The sequence below is a fragment of the Oncorhynchus masou genome, chromosome 23 (assembly GCF_036934945.1).
Source record: "Oncorhynchus masou masou isolate Uvic2021 chromosome 23, UVic_Omas_1.1, whole genome shotgun sequence".
Taxonomy (NCBI): Eukaryota; Metazoa; Chordata; class Actinopteri; order Salmoniformes; family Salmonidae; genus Oncorhynchus; species Oncorhynchus masou.
The window spans coordinates 4,054,626-4,079,625 of NC_088234.1; the positions used below are offsets into that span (position 1 = coordinate 4,054,626).

The 25,000-nt window shown below is 43.2% G+C and overlaps 1 protein-coding gene across 1 annotated transcript in view; it reads right to left on the reverse strand.

The window, feature by feature from the left end:
* LOC135510187 (type II inositol 3,4-bisphosphate 4-phosphatase-like) overlaps positions 1-25,000 on the reverse strand; it is a 72,627-nt gene that overhangs the window by 41,787 nt on the left and 5,840 nt on the right. The window contains 4 exon segments of the mRNA XM_064930979.1: positions 251-362; positions 707-786; positions 19,434-19,550; positions 20,398-20,516. Coding sequence (XP_064787051.1) covers positions 251-362; positions 707-786; positions 19,434-19,550; positions 20,398-20,516 — 428 coding nt within the window.

The following is a 25,000-nucleotide window of genomic DNA, read 5'->3' on the forward strand; positions in this document are numbered from 1 at the left end:
GTAGACAGGCAGACAGACAGACAGTCAAACACGCAGACAGACAGACAGACAGACAGACACAGACAGACAGACAGACAGTCAAACACAGACAGACAGACAGACAGACAGACAGACAGACAGTCAAACAGTCAGACAGACAGACAGACAGGCAGACAGTCAAACACAGACAGACAGACAGACAGACAGACAGACAGACAGACAGACAGACAGTCAGACAGACAGACAGACAGACAGTCAGACCTCTGTCTACCTTGTGTCCATGCATGTCTGAAGTGGTGTCCTCCCCCTCTCTGTTTTCCATGTCTCTCATCTGCAGACGACCCAGCTTCACCTCCCCGACCTCGCTCGTTCCGTCCGCAGACCTGAGAAAGGGGATTCAGACCGATACAACCGACCAGCAAGCACCTCCATCAACAAGGATCCAGTGTTAACTGTAAGAGTGTTGAGAACACTCTCTCACTAGTAATGATGACTTGGTTCTGTGTAAAGAGGAACTGTTTGGGGGAGGAGCTTGTGCCCTCTCACTTCCTCCTTTAAGTCAAGGTATCCCGGCAACGGTGAGCGAGGAAATGGGATGGAGAACATAGAGAGAGTTGTAGAGGTTCTAGTGTCAGGTCAGGGCTCAGATGAGTCAGTTTTAAGTCAGGCTTAAGGCGGGTATGAACTCAGGATTGAGTAAGTCGGACTAAAGGTGAGTCAGTTTTACCTGAGGCTGAGGGAGAGCTGAGGCTCATTGGTCCTGAGTAGATCTCTGATGGAGAAGCAGGTGAAGCCTAAACAACTCCTCTATAGACAGAGAGAGAGAGAGAGAGAGAGGGAGAGAGAGAGAGAGAGAGAGAGAGAGAGAGAGAGAGAGAAAGGGGAGAAGAGAGAGAGACAGAGAGAGAGAGGGAGAGAGAGAGAGAGAGAAAGGGGGGAAGAGAGAGAGAGAGAGAGAGAGAGAGAGAGAGAGAGAGAGAGAGAGAGAGGGAGAGAGAGAGAGACAGAGAGAGAGAGAGAGAGAGAGACAGAGAGAGAGAGAAGAGGGGGGGGGAAGAGAGAGGAGAGAGAGAGAGAGAGAGAGAGAGAGAGAGAGAGAGAGAGAGAGAGAGGGGGAAGAGAGAGAGAGAGAGAGACAGAGAGAGAGAGAAAGGGGGAAGAGAGAGAGAGAGAGAGAGAGAGAGAGAGAGAGAGAGAGAGAGAGAGAGAGAGAGAGAGAGAGAGAGAGAGAGAAAGGGGGAAGAGAGAGGGGGACTTACATAAATAATGTAGCTAAGAAAAGAAAAGGCTAGCTTTTTCAAACAGAAAAGTTCTGGGACACTGTAAAGTCCATGGAGAATAAGAACACCTCCTCCCACTGTCACCACTGATAAACCCACTATAATTGAGAATTTCAATAAGCATTTCTCTACGGCTGGCCATGCTTTCCACCTGGCTACTCCTACCCCGGTCAACAGCACTGCACCCCCCACAGCAACTCGCCCAAGCCTTCCCCATTTCTCCTTCTCCCAGCCTGTTCAACCTCTCCTTCGTATCGTCTGAGATTCCCAAAGATTGCCGCGGTAATCCCCCTCTTCAAAGTGGGTGACACTCTAGACCCAAACTGTTGCAGACCTATATCTATCCTACCCTGCCTTTCTAAGGTCTTTGAAAGCCAAGTTAACAAACAGATTAACAACCATTTCGAATCCCACCGTACCTTCTCCGCTGTGCAATCTGGTTTCAGAGCTAGTCAGCAGCCTTGGTTTCTCAAATGATTGCCTCTCCTGGTTCACCAACTACTTCTCTGATAGAATTCAGTGTGTCAAATCGGAGAGCCTGTTGTCCGGACCTCTGGCAGTCTCTATGGGGGTGCCACAGGGTTCAATTCTCGGGCCTACTCTTTTCTCTGTATACATCAATGATGTTGCTCTTGCTGCTGGTGATTCTCTTATCCACCTCTACGCAGACGACACTATTCTGTATACCTCTGGCCCCTCCTTGGACACTGTGTTAACTAACCTCCAGACGAGCTTCAATGCCATACAACTCTCCTTCCGTGGCCTCCAACTGCTCTTAAATACAAGTAAAACTAAATGCATGCTATTCAATCGATCACTGCCCGCACCTGCTCGCCCGTCCAGCATCACTACTCTGGACGGCTCTGACTTATATGTGGACAACTACAAATACCTGGGTGTCTGGTTAGACTGTAAACTCTCCTTCCAGACTCACATAAAACATCTTCAATCCAAAATTAAATCTAGAATCGGCTTCCTATATCGCAACAAAGCATCCTTCACTCATGTTGCCAAACATACCCTTGTAAAACTGACCATCCTACTAATCCTCGACTTCGGCAATGTCATTTACAAAATAGCCTCCAACACTCTACTCAACAAATTGGATGCAGTCTATCACAGTGCCATCCGTTTTGTCACCAAAGCCTCATATACTACCCACCATTGCAACCTGTACGCTCTCATTGGTTGGCCCTCGCTTCATACTCGTCGCCAAACCCACTGGCTACAGGTCATCGACAGGTCTCTGCTAGGTAAAGCCCCGCCTTATCTCAGCTCACTGGTTACCATAGCAGCACCCACTCGTAGCACGCGATCCAGCAGGTATGCTGTATCTTACTGGTCACCCCCAAAGCCAATTCCTCCTTTGGTCGCCTTTCCTTACAGTTCTCTGCTGCCAATGACTGGAACTGCAAAAATCACTGAAGCTGGAGACTCATATCTCCCTCACTAGCTTTAAGCACCAGCTGTCAGAGCAGCTCACAGATCACTGCACCTGTACATAGATGGGCTGTTTACAGATGGGCTATCTACCTCATCCCCATACTGTATTTATTTATTTATCTTGCTCCTTTGCATCCCAGTATCTCTACTTGCACATTCATCTTCTGCACATCTACCATTCCACTGTTTAATTGCTATATTGTAATTACTTTGCCACCATGGCCTATTTATTGCCTCAACTCCCTTATCTTACCTCAATTACACTCACTGTATATAGACTTTTTGTTTTCTGTTGTTCTACTGTATTATTGACTGTATGTTTTGTTTATTCCATGTGTTGTTGTTTGTGTCAAATTGTTGTGCTTTATCAAGGCCAGGTCGCAGTTGCAAATGAGAACTTGTTCTCAACTAGCCTACCTGGCTAAATAAAGTTCAATGAGCCTACCTGGTTAAATAAAGGACAACTAGCCTACCTGGTTAAATAAAGGTCAACTAGCCTACCTGGTAAAATAAAGGTCAACTAGCCTACCTGGTTCAATAAAGGTCAACTAGCCTACCTGGTTCAATAAAGGTCAACTAGCCTACCTGGTTCAATAAAGGTCAACTAGCCTACCTGGTTAAATACATGTCAACTAGCCTACCTGGTTAAATAAAGGTCAACTAGCCTACCTGGTTAAATAAAGGTCAACTAGCCTACCTGGTTAAATAAAGGACAACTAACCTACCTGGTTAAATAAAGGTCAACTAGTCTACCTGGCTAAATGAAGGTCAACTAGCCTACCTGGCTAAATAAAGGTCAACTAGCCTACCTGGTTAAATGAAGGTCAACTAGCCTACCTGACAAAATGAAGGTCAACTAGCCTACCTGGCTAAATAAAGGTCAACTAGCCTACCTGGTTAAATGAAGGTCAACTAGCCTACCTGACAAAATGAAGGTCAACTAGCCTACCTGGCTAAATAAAGGTGAAATATATATATATTAAAACAAATACTCTATCTACTCTGAGGTTGCCTAACTGTCATGTTGCTCGGTCATTATATTCCAAAAAGCCCTTCGCAACGGAATTAGAATCACTCTGTTGCCTGGACGATAATCATCGGAAAGCTCAGGGGATTATCTTGATACAAGCACATGCACGGGAGTGGTGGCTTTTACAAGGGGACATGACACAGAATGGGGCCAGAGGGAACACAAGTCATGGGGACAGGTCTCTACTGGTAATCAGCTTAATGGGGGGGGGGATGGGGAGAGGGGGGACAGGAAGGGGAGGGGGGACAGAATGGGGAGTGGGGACAGGAAGGGGAAAGGGGACAGAAGGGGAGGGGGGACAGGAAGGGGAAGGGGGACAGGAAGGGGAGGGGAGGGGGACAGGATGGGAAGGAGGGACAAGAAGGGGAGGGGGACAGGAAGGGGATGGGGGACAGGAAGGGGAGGAGGGACAGGATGGGGAAGGGGGACAAGAAGGGGAGGGGGCAGGAAGGGGAGGGGGACAGGATGGGGAAAGGGGACAGGAAGGGGAGGAGGGACAAGAAGGGGAGGGGGACAGGAAGGGGAGGGGGCAGGAAGGGGAGGGGAGGGGGGACAGGATGGGGAGGGGGACAGGATGGGGAGGAGGGACAAGAAGGGGAGGGGGACAGGAAGGGGATGGGGGACAGGAAGGGGAGGAGGGGCAGGAAGGGGAGGAGGGACAAGAAGGGGAGGGGGACAGGAAGGGGGGGGGGGGGGAAAGGAAGGGGAGGGGGGCAGGAAGGGGAGGGGAGGGGGGACAAGAAGGGGAGGGGGGCAGAATGGGGGTGAGGAGGGTGAGGGGGACAAGAAGGGGAGGAGGGACAGGAAGGGGAGGGGGACAAGATGGGGAGGGGGACAGGAAGGGGAGGGGGACAGGATGGGGAAAGGGGACAGGAAGGGGAGGGGGACAGGAAGGGGAGGAGGGACAGGAAGGGGAGGAGGGACAGGAAGGGGAGGGGGGGACAGGAAGGAGAGGGGGACAAGAAGGGAGGGGGACAGGAAGGGGAGGGGGGACAGAAAGGGGAGGGGGCAGGAAGGGGAGGGGGGCAGGAAGGGGAGGGGGGACAGAATGGGGGTGAGGGGGATGGGGAGGGGGGACAGAATGGGGAGGGGGGACAGAATGGGGAGGGTGGGACAGGTTGGTGGTGAGGAGGGGGATGAGGAAGGGGGACAGAATGGGGGGCTGAAGGGAACGTGGTGGAATGTGGGGGAATGTGGGGGGATCGGAGGGGAGTGGGGGAATGTGGGGGGCCTGGAGATGACGGGGAAGGGAGGGGACGGGGGATAGGAGGCTTTAGATTAAAGGCTAATCCTCATCAAATCTAGAGCACAACGCACGGTCGGAAATCACAACACACATATACACGAGCACGCACACACACAGATGCACACCAGGGAGCAACAGAGTTCAACTACACCACTACACCACCAAACCACTACACCACTATACCACCAAACTACTACACTACTATACCACTACACCACTACACCACTATACCACCAAACCACTACACCACTATATAATATACCACCAAACTACTACACTACTATACCACTATACCACTACACCACTATGACACTATACCACCAAACCACTACACAACTACACCACTATACCACCAAACCACTATACCACCAAACTACTACACTACTATACCACTATACCACTACACCACTACACCACTATACCACTACAACACTACACCACTATACCACTACACCACCAAACCACTAAACCACTACACCACTATACCACCAAACCACTAAACCACTACACCACTATACCACCAAACCACTACACCACTACACCACTATATAATATACCACCAAACTACTACACTACTATACCACTACACCACTACGCCACTATACCACCAAACCACTACACCACTATACCACTACAACACTACACCACTATACCACTATACCACTATACCACTACACCACTATACCAATATATCACTACACCACTACACCACTATACCACTATACCACTACACCACTACACCACTACAACACTACACCACTACAACACTATACCACTACAACACTACACCACTATACCACTACACCACTACACCACTACAACACTATGACACTACACCACTATACCACTATGACACTACACCACTATACCACTATGACACTACACCACTATGACACTACGATCCTATGACACTACACCACTACGACACTACACAACTATGACCCTACGACACTACACCACTACGACACTACACAACTATGACCCTACGACACTACACCACTATGACACTACGATCCTATGACACTACACCACTACGACACAACACAACTATGACCCTACGACACTACACCACTATGACACTACGATCCTATGACACTACACCAATACGACACTATACCACTGCAACACAACACAACTATGACCCTACGACACTACGACCCAATGACACTACACCACTATGACCCTACGACACTACACCACTATGACACGACACCACTATACCACTACACCACTACACCACTATGACACTACACCACAACACCACTATGACACTACACCACTACACCACTATGACACTACACCACTATGACACTATGACACTACACCACTACACCACTATGACACTACACCACTACACCACTATGCCACTACACCACTACACCACTATACCACTATGACACTACACCACTATGACACGACACCACTATACCACTACACCACTATACCACTACACCACTACGACCCTACGACACTATGACACTACACCACTATGACCCTACAACACTACACCACTACGACCCTACACCACTACGACACTACACCACTATGACACTGCACCACTATGACCCTACGACACTACACCACTATGACACTGCACACCTAAGACACTACACCACTATGACCCTACGACACTACGACACTTTGACCCTACGACACTACACCACTATGACACTGCACACCTAAGACACTACAACACTTTGACCCTACGACACTCCACAACTACACCACTACACCACTATGACACTACGATCCTATGACACTACACCACTATGACACTACACACCTATGACACTATGACCCTACGACACTACACCACTATGACCCTACGACACTATGACACTACACCACTATGACCCAATGAGACTACACCACTACGACCCTACGACATTACACCACTATGACCCTACGACACTACACCACTATGATACTACACAACTATGACACTATGACCCTACGACACTACACCACTACACCACAAGACCACCAAACCACTACACCACTAGACCACTATACCACTACACCACTACACCACTATGACACCACACCACTATACCACTACACCACTATGACACCACACCACTATACCACTACACCACTATGACACTACACCACTATACCACTATAACACTACACCACTATGACACCACACCACTATGACACTACACCACTACACCACTATGACACTACACCACTACACAACTACACCACTATGACACTATACCACTATGACACTACACAACTATGACACTACACCACTACACCACAATGACACTACACCAATACACCACTATGACACTACACCACTATGACACTATGACACTACACCACTATGACACTACACCACTATGACACTACACCACTATGACACTACACCACTATGACACTACACCACTATACCACTATGACACTATGACACTACACCACTATGACACTACACCACTATGACACTACACCACTATGACACTACACCACTATGACACTACACCACTATACCACTATGACACTATGACACTACACCACTATGACACTACACCACTATGACACTACACCACTATACCACTACACCACTATACCACTACACCACTATACCACTACACCACTATGACACTACACCACTATGACACTACACCAATACACCACTATGACACTACACCACTATGACACTACACCACTATACCACTACACCACTATGACACTACACCACTATGACACTACACCAATACACCACTAAGACACTACACCACTACACCACTATGACACTACACCACTACACCACTATGACACTACACCTATACACCACACCACTACACCACTATGACACTACACAACTATGACACTACACCACTAGGACACTACACCACTATGCCACTACACCACTATGACACTACACCACTATGACACTACACCACTACACCACTACACCACTATGACACTACACCACTACACCACTACACCACTATGACACTATGACACTACACCACTATGACACTATGACACTACACCACTATGACACTACACCACTATGACACGACACCACTATGGCACTACACCACTATGACACTACACCACTATGACACTACACCACTACACCACTATGACACTACACCACTACACCACTATGACACGACACCACTATGGCACTACACCACTACACCACTATGACACGACACCACTATGACACTACACCACTACACCACTACACCATAATGACACTACACCACTATGACACTACACCACTATGACCCTACAACACTACACCACTACGACACTACACCACTATGACCCAATGACACTACACCACTACGACCCTACACCACTATGACACTGCGACCCTACGACACTACAACCCTACGACACTTCAAAACTACGACACTACACCACTATGACACTACGACCCTACGACACTACACAAGTACGACACTACGACACTATGACACTACACCACTATGACACTACACAACTATGACACTACGAGTCCACGACACTACGACCCTAAGACACTACACAACTAACCTACTGACACACCTGTGGCTGTGGCTGTGTGTGTGTGTGTGTGTGTGTGTGTGTGTGTGTGTGTGTGTGTGTGTGTGTGTGTGTGTGTGTGTGTGTGTGTGTGTGATGTTCTAACCCTAATCACATGTATATGGTTCTAAACCCTAATCACAGGTATATGGTTCTAAACCCTAATCACAGGTATATGGTTCTAAACCCTAATCACAGGTATATGGTTCTAAACCCTAATCACATGTATATGGTTCTAAACCCTAACCACAGGTATATGGTTCTAACCCCTAATCACAGGTATATGGTTCTAAACCCTAATCACAGGTATATGGTTCTAACCCCTAATCACAGGTATATGGTTCTAAACCCTAATCACAGGTATATGGTTCTAAACCCTAATCACAGGTATATGGTTCTAAACCCTAATCACAGGTATATGGTTCTAAACCCTAACCACAGGTATATGGTTCTAAACCCTAATCACAGGTATATGGTTCTAAACCCTAATCACAGGTATATGGTTCTAACCCCTAATCACAGGTATATGGTTCTAAACCCTAATCACAGGTATATGGTTCTAAACCCTAATCACAGGTATATGGTTCTAAACCCTAATCACAGGTATATGGTTCTAAACCCTAATCACAGGTATATGGTTCTAAACCCTAATCACAGGTATATGGTTCTAACCCCTAATCACAGGTATATGGTTCTAAACCCTAATCACAGGTATATGGTTCTAAACCCTAATCACAGGTATATGGTTCTAAACCCTAATCACAGGTATATGGTTCTAAACCCTAATAACAGGTATATGGTTCTAACCCCTAATCACAGGTATATGGTTCTAAACCCTAATCACAGGTATCAAAGAGGGTTACAAACTCTACCACAGGAGATGAAGTCAGCTGAGCCTGTTTCTGGTCCATGTCCCTCCACATTCCGGCATCTCTCTTGAAACTGATGTAACTTCCCCTCTTTGATAGATAAGCTGACTGCCTTAATGAAAAATTTACCCTAAACCCTAAAACGAACCAGGGGTCTAGTAATCCCCCTTCTGTAGTCTCCCCCTGTGTCCCCCTTCTGTAGTCTCCCCCTGTGTCCTCCTCTGTATTCTCCCTCAGTGTGCCCCTCTGTAGTCTCCCCCTGTGTCCCCCTCTGTAGTCTCCCCCTGTGTCCTCCTCTGTAGTCTCCCCCTGTGTCCTCCTCTGTAGTCTCCCCCTGTGTCCTCCTCTGTAGTCTACCTCAGTGTCCCCCTCTGTAGTCTCCCCCTGTGTCCTCCTCTGTAGTCTCCCCCTGTGTCCTCCTCTGTAGTCTCCCCCTGTGTCCTCCTCTGTAGTCTCCCCCTGTGTCTTCCTCTGTAGTCTCCCCCTGTGTCCTCCTCTGTAGTCTCCCCCTGTGTCCTCCTCTGTAGTCCTCCCTAAACCCTCAGGTCCTCCTCTGTTCTCCCTCCACCTGTGTCCTCCTCTGTAGTCTCCCCCTGTGTCCTCCTCTGTAGTCTCCCCCAGTGTCCTCCTCTGTAGTCTCCCTCAGTGTCCTCCTCTGTAGTCTCCCTCAGTGTCCTCCTCTGTAGTCTCCCTCAGTGTCCTCCTCTGTAGTCTCCCTCAGTGTCCTCCTCTGTAGTCTCCCTCAGTGTCCTCCTCTGTAGTCTCCCTCAGTGTCCCCCTCTGTAGTCTCCCCCTGTGTCCTCCTCTGTAGTCTCCCCCTGTGTCCTCCTCTGTAGTCTCCCTCAGTGTCCTCCTCTGTAGTCTCCCTCAGTGTCCTCCTCTGTAGTCTCCCTCAGTGTCCTCCTCTGTAGTCTCCCTCAGTGTCCTCCTCTGTAGTCTCCCTCAGTGTCCCCCTCTGCTCTACTGTAATAAAGTACAACTAGCTGATACCATGTACTGTCTACCTACCCAGGAGTGGAGATTCTATGCTAGTTGGTTTAAATGTTGATGTGTTGCTCTCAGAACACTTCTCACCCTCCCCCTCCTCTCTCCCCCTCTGTAGAGAATGAACCACTAGCCAATAGCAGTGGGCGGATTAGCGAATGCTGAGCCGAGGGGCACTGGGCTATAGCCCGTGACGTGAACGGGCGAAGGCGTTGAGGGAGTGGCACCCTTCTCCAATGGGACACAGTAACCTGCGTTGCTCGGTCATGTTGTCAACAAAAAAAACTAGTTTCCATTAGGAAGGCAGATCATTCTGTTTTCTTTTATTTAAAAAAAAAATCGAAAGCAATCACTTTTACAGGTGAAAACACAGAGTCCTACTCATTACTCCACATGCTTATTTACTTCACGTTTGTTTTGAGCCAACTTCGCCCTGGGCTTTAAATGACGCATCTGGTTCCCGCCCGGGAAACGGCCCAGTTCCAAAAACGAAAGCAAATCAACTTCACCTATGTGCAAAACATGCCTACTCTGGCACCCGGGCCAGACGAATTGAATCCCCTCACTGATGGAACCCTGGGAAAATATTCAGATTAGCAGGCCAGCGTTGACCAATCACGATGAAGCACATAGCCTTTCTATGAAACAGACATCAGGCAGGGAAGTATTGTGTTACTGAATGTTCTTAAAACTCTGCCTGTCTGTCCCTCCCTCCCTCCCTCCCTCCCTGTCCGTCCGTCCCTCCCTCCCTCCCTCCCTCCCTCCCTCCCTCCCTCCCGCTCTGTTTGTCTGTCTGTCTGTCTGTCTGTCTGTCTCCCTCTGTCTGTCTGTCTGTCTGTCTGTCTGTCTGTCTGTCTGTCTGTCTCCCTCTGTCTGTCTGTCTCCCTCTGTCTGTCTGTCTCCCTCTGTCTGTCTGTCTCCCTCTGTCTGTCTGTCTCCCTCTGTCTGTCTATCTCCCTCTCTCTAGTGTTATAATGCAGCATTTTCATAAACTCATAGAAAGTCTGTCATCTTTCACTTTGAACTGGACTGTGTGTTTATAGGCAGTAGGGCTTGTTATCATTCACTATGAACTGGACTGTGTGTTTACAGACAGTAGGGCCTGCCATCATTCACTATGAACTGGACTGTGTGTTTACAGGCAGTAGGGCCTGTCATCATTCACTATGAACTGGACTGTGTGTTTACAGGCAGTAGGGCCTGTCATCATTCACTATGAACTGGACTGTGTGTTTACAGGCAGTAGGGCCTGTCATCATTCACTATGAACTGGACTGTGTGTTTACAGGCAGTAGGGCCTGTCATCATTCACTATGAACTGAACTGTGTGTTTACAGGCAGTAGGGCCTGTCATCATTCACTATGAACTGGACTGTGTGTTTACAGGCAGTAGGGCCTGTCATCAATCACTATGAACTGGACTGTGTGTTTACAGGCAGTAGGGCCTGTCATCATTCACTTTGAACTGGACTGTGTGTTTACAGGCAGTAGGGCCTGTCATCAATCACTATGAACTGGACTGTGTGTTTACAGGCAGTAGGGCCTGTCATCATTCACTATGAACTGGACTGTGTGTTTACAGGCAGTAGGGCCTGTCATCATTCACTATGAACTGGACTGTGTGTTTACAGGCAGTAGAACCTGTCATCATTCACTATGAACTGGACTGTGTGTTTACAGGCAGTAGGGCCTGTCATCATTCACTATGAACTGGACTGTGTGTTTACAGGCAGTAGGGCCTGTCATCATTCACTATGAACTGGACTGTGTGTTTACAGGCAGTAGGGCCTGTTATCATTCACTATGAACTGGACTGTGTGTTTACAGGCAGTAGGGCCTGTCATCATTCACTATGAACTGGACTGTGTGTTTACAGGCAGTAGGGCCTGTTATCATTCACTATGAACTGGACTGTGTGTTGACAGGCAGTAGGGCCTGTCATCATTCACTATGAACTGTGTGTTTACAGGCAGTAGGGCCTGTCATCATTCACTATGAACTGGACTGTGTGTTGACAGGCAGTAGGGCCTGTCATCATTCACTATGAACTGGACTGTGTGTTTACAGGCAGTAGGGCCTGTCATCATTCACTATGAACTGGACTGTGTGTTTACAGGCAGTAGGGCCTGTCATCATTCACTATGAACTGGACTGTGTGTTTACAGTCAGTAGGGCCTGTCATCATTCACTATGAACTGGACTGTGTGTTTACAGGCAGTAGGGCCTGTCATCATTCACTATGAACTGGACTGTGTGTTTACAGGCAGTAGGGCCTGTCATCATTCACTATGAACTGGACTGTGTGTTTACAGGCAGTAGGGCCTGTCATCATTCACTATGAACTGGACTGTGTGTTTACAGGCAGTAGGGCCTGTCATCAATCACTATGAACTGGACTGTGTGTTTACAGGCAGTAGGGCTGAGAATTATTTATTATTTATGTAATAAAGTCCTTATGTGGGGAAAAACTCATTCTGATTGGCTGAGCCTGGCTCCGCCCCCTTGGCAGCCATGTGATATCCATAGATTAGCGTTTAATTTATTTATTTTCAATTGACTGATTTCCTTCTATGAACTGTAACTCAGTCAAATCTTTGAAAATTGTTGCACATTGCGTTTCATATTGTCTGTTTAGAACTACAGTTAGCAGGAGTCGTCTTCCCATTCGGGAACTTTACGATCCTGTCGATCAAACAACCACGAAAACGTAGATTCTCTCTCCACCAGTGACGCACATCAACAACAACAAGATCAACAACTAATACGAGCCAGAGCGAGATAAACTAAAAATTAATCTAACGATGTTAACACTAGATAAACCCTGTCAAACTTTTTCAGTTAATTGACCGTCAAAAATCGCACTGATAAACGATGGGGGAATTGTAGCCTACTCGTCCTTCTGCAGCTTGCCTGCATGTGTCACGATCCGTCGGCAGGAGGAGACCAAGGCGCAGCGTACATTCTTAATTTATTAAAGAAATGCAACACTGAACAAACTAACAACAAAACAAACCGTGACTCTAATACGGCTAGTGCAGACAGGCAACTAAACATAGAATAAGAACCCACAAAATACCCAAGGGAAGATGGCTACCTGAATATGGTCCCAACCCATGTTTTTGACAACTGAATGAGAACCTGTCTGCCAAATACATTTGATTGACAACTAAAATATATGCTAACTGTGGATAACAAACGTTCAAGTTTAGAATAGCTAGCTAGCAAAGCAATTCACGCAAAAACAAACGTAGCTATAAATTGTTGTAACATTGTTGTAAAATTAAAACATGTTTTTCCTTGTTTTTTGTTGCATGGCTTGGATCACCGATGCGGTTGAAGGCAGCGTTGCTATATGGTGCTCTCAAAATGTATTGTAGTCGTCCCGCCCTGACCATAGAGCCTATGGTGTTTTAGGTCAGAGTATGACTAGGGGAGTTCTATGTATTCTATTTCTATGCTGGTGTGTTTGTATGGTTGCCAATTCATTGCCAAGCTTTTAAAAACCGAAGCCAGACTGCAACATTTTAGTCGCCAAGCTAGGACTGCGTGTGTCTTTAAAACTTTCCCTCCACTGCTAGAGGGAAACGAGACAAAACGAAAGCAGCGCAAATTGAAGTTGAATTCGCCGATGCGAGTGCATCATTCAGGCTGTAGTTTCATACGGGTAAATGACTCACTTATACTTGCTAGTTTGATTGTATTGACATTCCCAGCCTTAGTTGCAGTCGTCTTGTTTTTGTTCAACATATTGAGTATTTGAAACTGAAATGGTGCAGGCAGCTGGGATTTACAACCTGATGGTAATATATTCTGGACTAACAGTCCTGTGTGGCTCAGTCGGTAGAGCATGGCGCTTGCAACGCCAAGCGTCGTGGGTTCGATTCCCACTGGGGCCACCCATATGTAAAAGTAGTAGCCCCAGCCAACTTGTAAGTCGCTTTGGACAAAAGCGTCTGCTAAATGGGATATATTATTATTGGTGAATTATATTAATCCATCTACAGTGTCTTGCAAAAGTATTCACACCCCCCCCCCCCCCTTGGCGTTTTTGTCCCGTTCGTTATAAAGAGTGGACCTGAATCCAATCGAGAATCTGTGGAAAGAACTGAAAACTGCTGTTCACAAATGCTCTCCATCCAACCTCACTGAGCTCGAGCTGTTTTACAAGGAGGAATGGGAAAAAATGTCAGTCTCTCGATGTGCAAAACTGATAGAGACATACCCCAAGCGACTTACAGCTGTAATCGCAACAAAGTATTAACTTAAGGGGGCTGAATAATTTTGCACGCCCAATTTTTCAGTTTTTGATTGGTTAAAAAAGTTTGAAATATCCAATAAATGTCGTTCCACTTCATGATTGTGTCCCACTTGTTGTTGATTCTTCACAAAAAAATACAGTTTTATATCTTTATGTTTGAAGCCTGAAATTTGGCAAAAGGTCGCAAAGTTCAAGGGGGCCGAATACTTTCGCAAGGCACTGTAAATAAGATCTGGTGCAACCAATTACCTTCAGAAGTCACATAATTAGTTAAATAAAGTTTATTTGTGTGCAGACTAAGTGACAAAGTTGTGAAGAAGTACAGATCAGGGTTGGATTATAAAAAAATATTAGAAACTTTGAACATCCCACAGAGCACCATTAAATCCATTGTGAAAAATGGAAAGAATATGGCACCACAACAAACCTGCCAAGAGAGGGTAGATGGTAACTGTAGTCCTAAACCATTACAGAGGACAGATGGTAACTGTAGCCCTAAACCATTACAGAGGACAGATGGTAACTGTAGTCCTAAACCATTAGAGGACAGATGGTAACTGTAGTCCTAAACCATTACAGAGGACAGATGGTAACTGTAGTCCTAAACCATTAGAGGACAGATGGTCTGGTAACTGTAGTCCTAAACCATTAGAGGACAGATGGTAACTGTAGTCCTAAACCATTACAGAGGACAGATGGTAACTGTAGTCCTAAACCATTAGAGGACAGATGGTAACTGTAGTCCTAAACCATTACAGAGGACAGATGGTAACTGTAGCCCTAAACCATTAGAGGACAGATGGTAACTGTAGTCCTAAACCATTACAGAGGACAGATGGTAACTGTAGTCCTAAACCATTAGAGGACAGATGGTCTGGTAACTGTAGTCCTAAACCATTAGAGGACAGATGGTAACTGTAGCCCTAAACCATTACAGAGGACAGATGGTAACTGTAGTCCTAAACCATTAGAGGACAGATGGTCTGGTAACTGTAGTCCTAAACCATTAGAGGACAGATGGTAACTGTAGTCCTAAACCATTACAGAGGACAGATGGTACCTGTAGTCCTAAACCATTAGAGGACAGATGGTAACTGTAGTCCTAAACCATTAGAGGACTGATGGTAACTGTAGCCCTAAACCATTACAGAGGACAGATGGTAACTGTAGTCCTAAACCATTAGAGGACAGATGGTCTGGTAACTGTAGTCCTAAACCATTAGAGGACAGATGGTAACTGTAGTCCTAAACCATTACAGAGGACAGATGGTAACTGTAGTCCTAAACCATTACAGAGGACAGATGGTAACTGTAGTCCTAAACCATTACAGAGGACAGATGGTAAATGTAGCCCCAAACCATTACAGAGGACAGATGGTAACTGTAGTCCTAAACCATTACAGAGGACAGATGGTAACTGTAGTCCTAAACCATTACAGAGGACAGATGGTAACTGTAGCCCCAAACCATTACAGAGGACAGATGGTAACTGTAGTCCTAAACCATTAGAGGACAGATGGTAACTGTAGTCCTAAACCATTAGAGGACAGATGGTCTGGTAAATGTAGTCCTAAACCATTAGAGGACAGATGGTCTGGTAAATGTAGTCCTAAACCATTAGAGGACAGATGGTAACTGTAGTCCTAAACCATTAGAGGACAGATGGTAACTGTAGTCCTAAACCATTACAGAGGACAGATGGTAACTGTAGCCCCAAACCATTACAGAGGACAGATGGTAAATGTAGTCCTAAACCATTAGAGGACAGATGGTCTGGTAAATGTAGTCCTAAACCATTAGAGGACAGATGGTAACTGTAGTCCTAAACCATAAAGAGGACAGATGGTAACTGTAGTCCTAAACCATTAGAGGACAGATGGTAACTGTAGTCCTAAACCATTAGAGGACATATGGTAACTGTAGTCCTAAACCATTACAGAGGACAGATGGTAACTGTAGTCCTAAACCATTAGAGGACAGATGGTAACTTTAGTCCTAAACCATTACAGAGGACAGATTGTAACTGTAGCCCTAAACCATTACAGAGGACAGATGGTAACTGTAGTCCTAAACCATTAGAGGACAGATGGTCTGGTAACTGTAGTCCTAAACCATTAGAGGACAGATGGTAACTGTAGTCCTAAACCATTAGAGGACAGATGGTAACTGTAGTCCTAAACCATTAGAGGACAGATGGTAACTGTAGTCCTAAACCATTACAGAGGACAGATGGTAACTGTAGTCCTAAACCATTACAGAGGACAGATGGTAACTGTAGTCCTAAACCATTACAGAGGACAGATGGTAACTGTAGTCCTAAACCATTACAGAGGACAGATGGTAATTGTAGTCCTAAACCATTACAGAGGACAGATGGTAACTGTAGTCCTAAACCATTACAGAGGACAGATGGTAACTGTAGTCCTAAACCATTAGAGGACAGATGGTCTGGTAACTGTAGTCCTAAACCATTAGAGGACAGATGGTAACTGTAGTCCTAAACCATTAGAGGACAGATGGTAACTGTAGTCCTAAACCATTAGAGGACAGATGGTAACTGTAGTCCTAAACCATTAGAGGACAGATGGTAACTGTAGTCTTAAACTATTACAGAGGACAGATGGTCTGGTAACTGTAGCCCTAAACCATTACAGAGGACAGATGGTAACTGTAGTCCTAAACCATTACAGAGGACAGATGGTAACTGTAGTCCTAAACCATTAGAGGACAGATGGTAACTGTAGTCCTAAACCATTAGAGGACAGATGGTAACTGTAGTCCTAAACCATTAGAGGACAGATGGTAACTGTAGTCCTAAACCACTAGAGGACTGATGGTAACTGTAGTCCTAAACCACTAGAGGACTGATGGTAACTGTAGTCCTAAACCATTAGAGGACAGATGGTCTGGTAACTGTAGTCCTAAACAGATGGTATTAAACCATTAGAGGACAGATGGACAGATGGTACAGATGGTCTGTAAATGTAGTCCTAAACCATTACAGAGGACAGATGGTAACTGTAGTCCTAAACCATTACAGAGGACAGATGGTAACTGTAGTCCTAAACCATTACAGAGGACAGATGGTAACTGTAGTCCTAAACCATTACAGAGGACAGATGGTAATTGTAGTCCTAAACCATTACAGAGGACAGATGGTAACTGTAGTCCTAAACCATAAAGAGGACAGATGGTAACTGTAGTCCTAAACCATTAGAGGACAGATGGTAACTGTAGTCCTAAACCATTAGAGGACATATGGTAACTGTAGTCCTAAACCATTACAGAGGACAGATGGTAACTGTAGTCCTAAACCATTAGAGGACAGATGGTAACTTTAGTCCTAAACCATTACAGAGGACAGATTGTAACTGTAGCCCTAAACCATTACAGAGGACAGATGGTAACTGTAGTCCTAAACCATTAGAGGACAGATGGTCTGGTAACTGTAGTCCTAAACCATTAGAGGACAGATGGTAACTGTAGTCCTAAACCATTAGAGGACAGATGGTAACTGTAGTCCTAAACCATTAGAGGACAGATGGTAACTGTAGTCCTAAACCATTACAGAGGACAGATGGTAACTGTAGTCCTAAACCATTACAGAGGACAGATGGTAACTGTAGTCCTAAACCATTACAGAGGACAGATGGTAACTGTAGTCCTAAACCATTACAGAGGACAGATGGTAATTGTAGTCCTAAACCATTACAGAGGACAGATGGTAACTGTAGTCCTAAACCATTACAGAGGACAGATGGTAACTGTAGTCCTAAACCATTAGAGGACAGATGGTCTGGTAACTGTAGTCCTAAACCATTAGAGGACAGATGGTAACTGTAGTCCTAAACCATTAGAGGACAGATGGTAACTGTAGTCCTAAACCATTAGAGGACAGATGGTAACTGTAGTCCTAAACCATTAGAGGACAGATGGTAACTGTAGTCTTAAACTATTACAGAGGACAGATGGTCTGGTAACTGTAGCCCTAAACCATTACAGAGGACAGATGGTAACTGTAGTCCTAAACCATTACAGAGGACAGATGGTAACTGTAGTCCTAAACCATTAGAGGACAGATGGTAACTGTAGTCCTAAACCATTAGAGGACAGATGGTAACTGTAGTCCTAAACCATTAGAGGACAGATGGTAACTGTAGTCCTAAACCACTAGAGGACTGATGGTAACTGTAGTCCTAAACCACTAGAGGACTGATGGTAACTGTAGTCCTAAACCATTAGAGGACAGATGGTCTGGTAACTGTAGTCCTAAACCATTAGAGGACAGATGGTAACTGTAGTCCTAAACCATTAGAGGACAGATGGTAACTGTAGTCCTAAACCATTAGAGGACAGATGGTAACTGTAGTCCTAAACCATTAGAGGACAGCTGGTAACTGTAGCCCTAAACCATTAGAGGACAGATGATAACTGTAGTCCTAAACCATTAGATGACAGATAGTAACTGTAGTCCTAAACCATTAGAGGACAGATGGTCACTGTAGCCCTAAACCATTAGAGGACAGATGAAAACTGTAGCCCTAAACCATTAGAGGACAGATGATAACTGTAGTCCTAAACCATTAGAGGACAGATGGTAACTGTAGTCCTAAACCATTAGAGGACAGATGCTGAGACATGATTTCTGACTGAGAGAAAATTCATATTACACATGTTCACATCACATCACCCAGAGTAAGCCTCTTATCGGACACACACAGTACACACACAGTACACACACAGTACACACACACACCCAGTCAGTACACACACACACACACAGTACACAGTACAAACACACAGAGGAAAGACACATCCTCACCGTGTCGTGTGTTTTGACCTTGGCGTGATAGACGGTCAGTTTGAGTGTCGTGTCCAGGGTGAAAGGGTGGTCAGGAGAGATACACACACCGGTCAGAAACACTGGGTCACTGGAGCTCTGAAACACACACACACAGAGGAGAGAGGAATTATATACAGCGATATACAGGAGTGTATGTGTGTGTTCTTACCTCTACTATCTCTGTCTAGCAGAAGGTCCCTCTACTATCTATGTCCAGCAGTAGGTCCCTCTACTATCTCTGTCCAGCAGTAGGTCCCTCTACTATCTCTGTCCAGCAGTAGGTCCCTCTACTATCTCTGTCCAGCAGTAGTTACCTCTACTATCTCTGTCCAGCAGTGGGTCCCTCTACTATCTCTGTCCAGCAGTAGTTACCTCTACTATCTCTGTCCAGCAGTAGTTACCTCTACTATCTCTGTCCAGCAGTAGTTACCTCTACTATCTCTGTCCACCTCTACTATCTCTGTCCACCTCTACTATCTCTGTCCACCTCTGCCATCTCTGTCCAGCAGTAGTTACCTCTACTATCTCTGTCCAGCAGTGGTTACCTCTACTATCTCTGTCCACCTCTACTATCTCTGTCCACCTCTACTATCTCTGTCCAGCAGTAGTTACTTCTACTATCTCTGTCCAGCAGTGGTTACCTCTACTATCTCTGTAGTAGTCAGTGATGGTGTGTTCTCACCTCTACTATCTCCGTACAGCAGTAGTCAGTGATGGTGTGTTCTCACCTCTACTATCTCTGTACTAGTCAGTGATGGTGTGTTCTCACCTCTACTATCTCCGTACAGCAGTAGTCAGTGATGGTGTGTTCTCACCTCTACTATCTCTGTACTAGTCAGTGATGGTGTGTTCTCACCTCTACTATCTCCGTACAGCAGTAGTCAGTGATGGTGTGTTCTCACCTCTACTATCTCTGTACTAGTCAGTGATGGTGTGTTCTCACCTCTACTATCTCCGTACAGCAGTAGTCAGTGATGGTGTGTGTCTGTGTGTTGATGACTGACACCTGCACCACCGCGTTGGGTCTCTTCTCCCTGTGTCCTATAGACAGACCCCTACAGTCTGAGAGAGAGAGAGAGGATGAGCGAGAGTCAGACAGAGAGACTTTAACATTGTTACAACACTTTGTACAAACATTATATGTCTCTGTTCCTTTGGAACTTCTGTGAGTAATGTTTACTGTAAAGTATTTATTTCACTTTTGTTTATTGTTTATTATCTATTTCACTTGCTTTGGCAATGTTAACATATATTTCCCATGCCAATAAAGCACTTTGAATTGAATTGAGAGAGAGAGAGAGAAAATTCAAAATAAAAATTATCTTTTTTTTTTAACTTGTCCATTGTTGATATGTTCCCCAAAATCAAGTTTACGAGATTTGTAACTTTCAAAATACGGAACTCATAACGTTACATCATACTGGCCAGATCGTTACACCATACTGGCCAGATCGTTACATCATACTGGCCAGATCGTTACACCATACTGGCCAGATCGTTACATCATACTGGCCAGATCGTTACATCATACTGGCCAGATCGTTACATCATACTGGCCAGATCGTTACACCATACTGGCCAGATCGTTACACCATACTGGCCAGATCGTTACACCATACTGGCCAGATCGTTACATCATACTGGCCAGATCGTTACATCATACTGGCCAGATCGTTACATCATACTGGCCAGATCGTTACATCATACTGGCCAGATCATTACACCATACTGGCCAGATCGTTACACCATACTGGCCAGATCGTTACATCATACTGGCCAGATCGTTACATCATACTGGCCAGATCGTTACATCATACTGGCCAGATCGTTACATCATACTGGCCAGATCGTTACATCATACTGGCCAGATGGCCAGATCGTTACACCATACTGGCCAGATCGTTACATCATACTGGCCAGATCGTTACACCATACTGGCCAGATCGTTACACCATACTGGCCAGATCGTTACATCATACTGGCCAGATCGTTACATCATACTGGCCAGATCGGCCAGATGGCCAGATACATCATACTGGCCAGATCGTTACATACTGGCCATCATACTGGCCAGATCGTTACACCATACTGGCCAGATCGTTACACCATACTGACCAGATCGTTACACCATACTGGCCAGATCGTTACACCATACTGGCCAGATCGTTACACCATACTGGCCAGATCGTTACACCATACTGGCCAGATCGTTACACCATACTGGCCAGATCGTTACATCATACTGGCCAGATGGCCAGATCGTTACACCATACTGGCCAGATCGTTACATCATACTGGCCAGATCGTTACACCATACTGGTCAGATGTTTGATTATGAGTTGAGTTTTCCTTTAACATCTTGCTCAGCTCTGGCATCTTCCCCGAATATTTGGGACGAAGGTGCTGTGCAGCAGCAGTGGAGAGATATTCACATTTGACCCTGATAACTACCGTGGGATAACTACCGTTTGGATAACTACCGTTGGATAACTACCGTTGGATAACTACCGTGGGATAACTACCGTTGGATAACTACCGTGGGATAACTACCGTGGGATAACTACCGTTGGATAACTACCGTTGGATAACTACCGTTGGATAACTACCGTTGGATAACTACCGTGGGATAACTACCGTTGGATAACTACCGTTGGATAACTACCGTGGGATAACTACCGTTGGATAACTACCGTGGGATAACTACCGTTGGATAACTACCGTTGGATAACTACCGTGGGATAACTACAGTGGGATAACTACCGTGGGATAACTACTGTTGGATAACTACCGTGGGATAACTACCGTGGGATAACTACCGTGGGATAACTACCGTGGGATAACTACCGTTGGATAACTACCGTTGGATAACTACAATGGGATAACTACCGTGGGATAACTACCGTGGGATAACTACCGTGGGATAACTACCGTTGGATAACTACCGTTGGATAACTACTGTGGGATAACTACCGTGGGATAACTACAATGGGATAACTACCGTTGGATAACTACCGTGGGATAACTACCGTTGGATAACTACCAAGAAAAGGGCAACCAGTGAAGAACAAACAAAATTGTAAATAAGTATATGTATAGTATAAGTATATGTATAGTATAAGTATATGTATAGTATAAATATATGATTGGATATGTATAGTATATATATAGCATAAGTATATGTATAGTATAAGTATATGTATAGTATATGTATAGTATATGTATATGTATAGTATAAGTATATGTATAGTATATGTATAGTATAAGTATATGTATAGTATATGTATGGTATATGTATATGTATAGTATATGTATAGTATAAGTATATGTATTGTATATATATAGTATATGCATAGTATATGTATAGTATATGTATAGTATATGTATGGTATATGTATATGTATAGTATATGTATATGTATAGTATATGTATAGTATATGTATATGTATAATATAAGTATATGTAAATGTTTAGTATACGTATATGTATAGTATATGTGTAGTGTATGTATAGTATATGTATAGTGTATGTATAGTATATGTATAGTATAAGTATATGTATAGTGTATGTATAGTATATGTATAGTATAAGTATTTGTATAGTATATGTATAGTATAAGTATATGTATAGTGTATGTATAGTGTATGTATAGTATATGTATAGTATAAGTATATGTATAGTATAACTATATGATTGGATATGTATAGTATATATACAGCATAAGTATATGTATAGTATAAGTATATGTATAGTATATGTATAGTATATGTATAGTATAAGTATATTTATAGTATATGTATAGTATAAGTATATGTATATGTTTAGTATAAGTATATGTATAGTATAAGTATATGTATAGTATAAGTATATGTATAGTATATGTGTAGTGTATGTATAGTATATGTATAGTATAGTGTATGTATAGTATATGTATAGTATAAGTATATGTATAGTGTATGTATAGTATAAGTAGAGTCTATGTATAGTATAAGTATATATATAGTATATGTATAGTATAAGTATATGTATAGTGTATGTATAGTATATGTATAGTATAAGTATTTGTATAGTATATGTATAGTATAAGTATATGTATAGTGTATGTATAGTATATGTATAGTATAAGTATATATATAGTATATGTATAGTATAAGTATATGTATAGTGTATGTATAGTATATGTATAGTATAAGTATTTGTATAGTATATGTATAGTATAAGTATATGTATAGTGTATGTATAGTGTATGTATAGTATAAGTATAGTCTATGTATAGTATAAGTATATATATAGTATATGTATAGTATAAGTATATGTATAGTGTATGTATAGTATATGTATAGTATAAGTATTTGTATAGTATATGTATAGTTTAAGTATATGTATATGTATAGTATAAGTATATGTATAGTATAAGTATATGTATTGTGTATGTATTGTGTATGTATAGTATATGAATAGTGTATGTATAGTGTATGTATAGTATATGTATAATATAAGTATATGTATAGAATAAGTATATGTATAGTATATGTATATGTATAGTATAAGTATATGTATAGTATATGTGTAGTGTATGTATAGTATATGTATATGTATAGTATAAGTATATGTATAGTTTAAGTATATGTATAGTATAAGTATACGTCTAGAATATGTATAGTATATGTATAGTATATGTGTAGTGTATGTATAGTATATGTATAGTATATGTATAGTATAAGTATATGTATGGTATATGTATAGTATAAGTATATGTATAGTGTATGTATAGTGTATGTATAGTATAAGTATAGTCTATGTATAGTATAAGTATATATATAGTATATGTATAGTATAAGTATATGTATAGTATATGTATATGTATAGTATAAGTATATGTATAGTATATGTGTAGTGTATGTATAGTATATGTATATGTATAGTATAAGTATAGTATAAGTATATGTATAGTATATGTATAGTATAAGTATATGTATAGTATATGTGTAGTGTATGTATAGTATATGTATAGTATATGTATGTGTATAGTGTATGTATAGTATATGTATAGTGTATGTATAGTATATGTATAGTATAAGTATATGTATAGTGTATGTATAGTATATGTATAGTATAAGTATTTGTATAGTATATGTATAGTTTAAGTATATGTATAGTATATGTATAGTATATGTATAGTATATGTATAGTATAAGTATATGTATAGTATATGTATATGTATAGTATATGTATAGTATAAGTATATGTATAGTATATGTATACTATATGTATAGTATATGTATATGTATAGTATATGTATATGTATAGTATATGTAGAGTGTATGTATAGTATATGTATAGTATATGAATAGTGTATGTATAGTGTATGTTTAGTATATGTATAGTATAAGTATATGTATAGTATATGTATAGTATATGTATAGTATATGTATAGTATGTGTATATGTATAGTATATGTATATTTATAGTATATGTATAGTTTAAGTATATGTATAGTATAAGTATATGTATAGTATAAGTATATGTATAGTATAAGTATATGTATA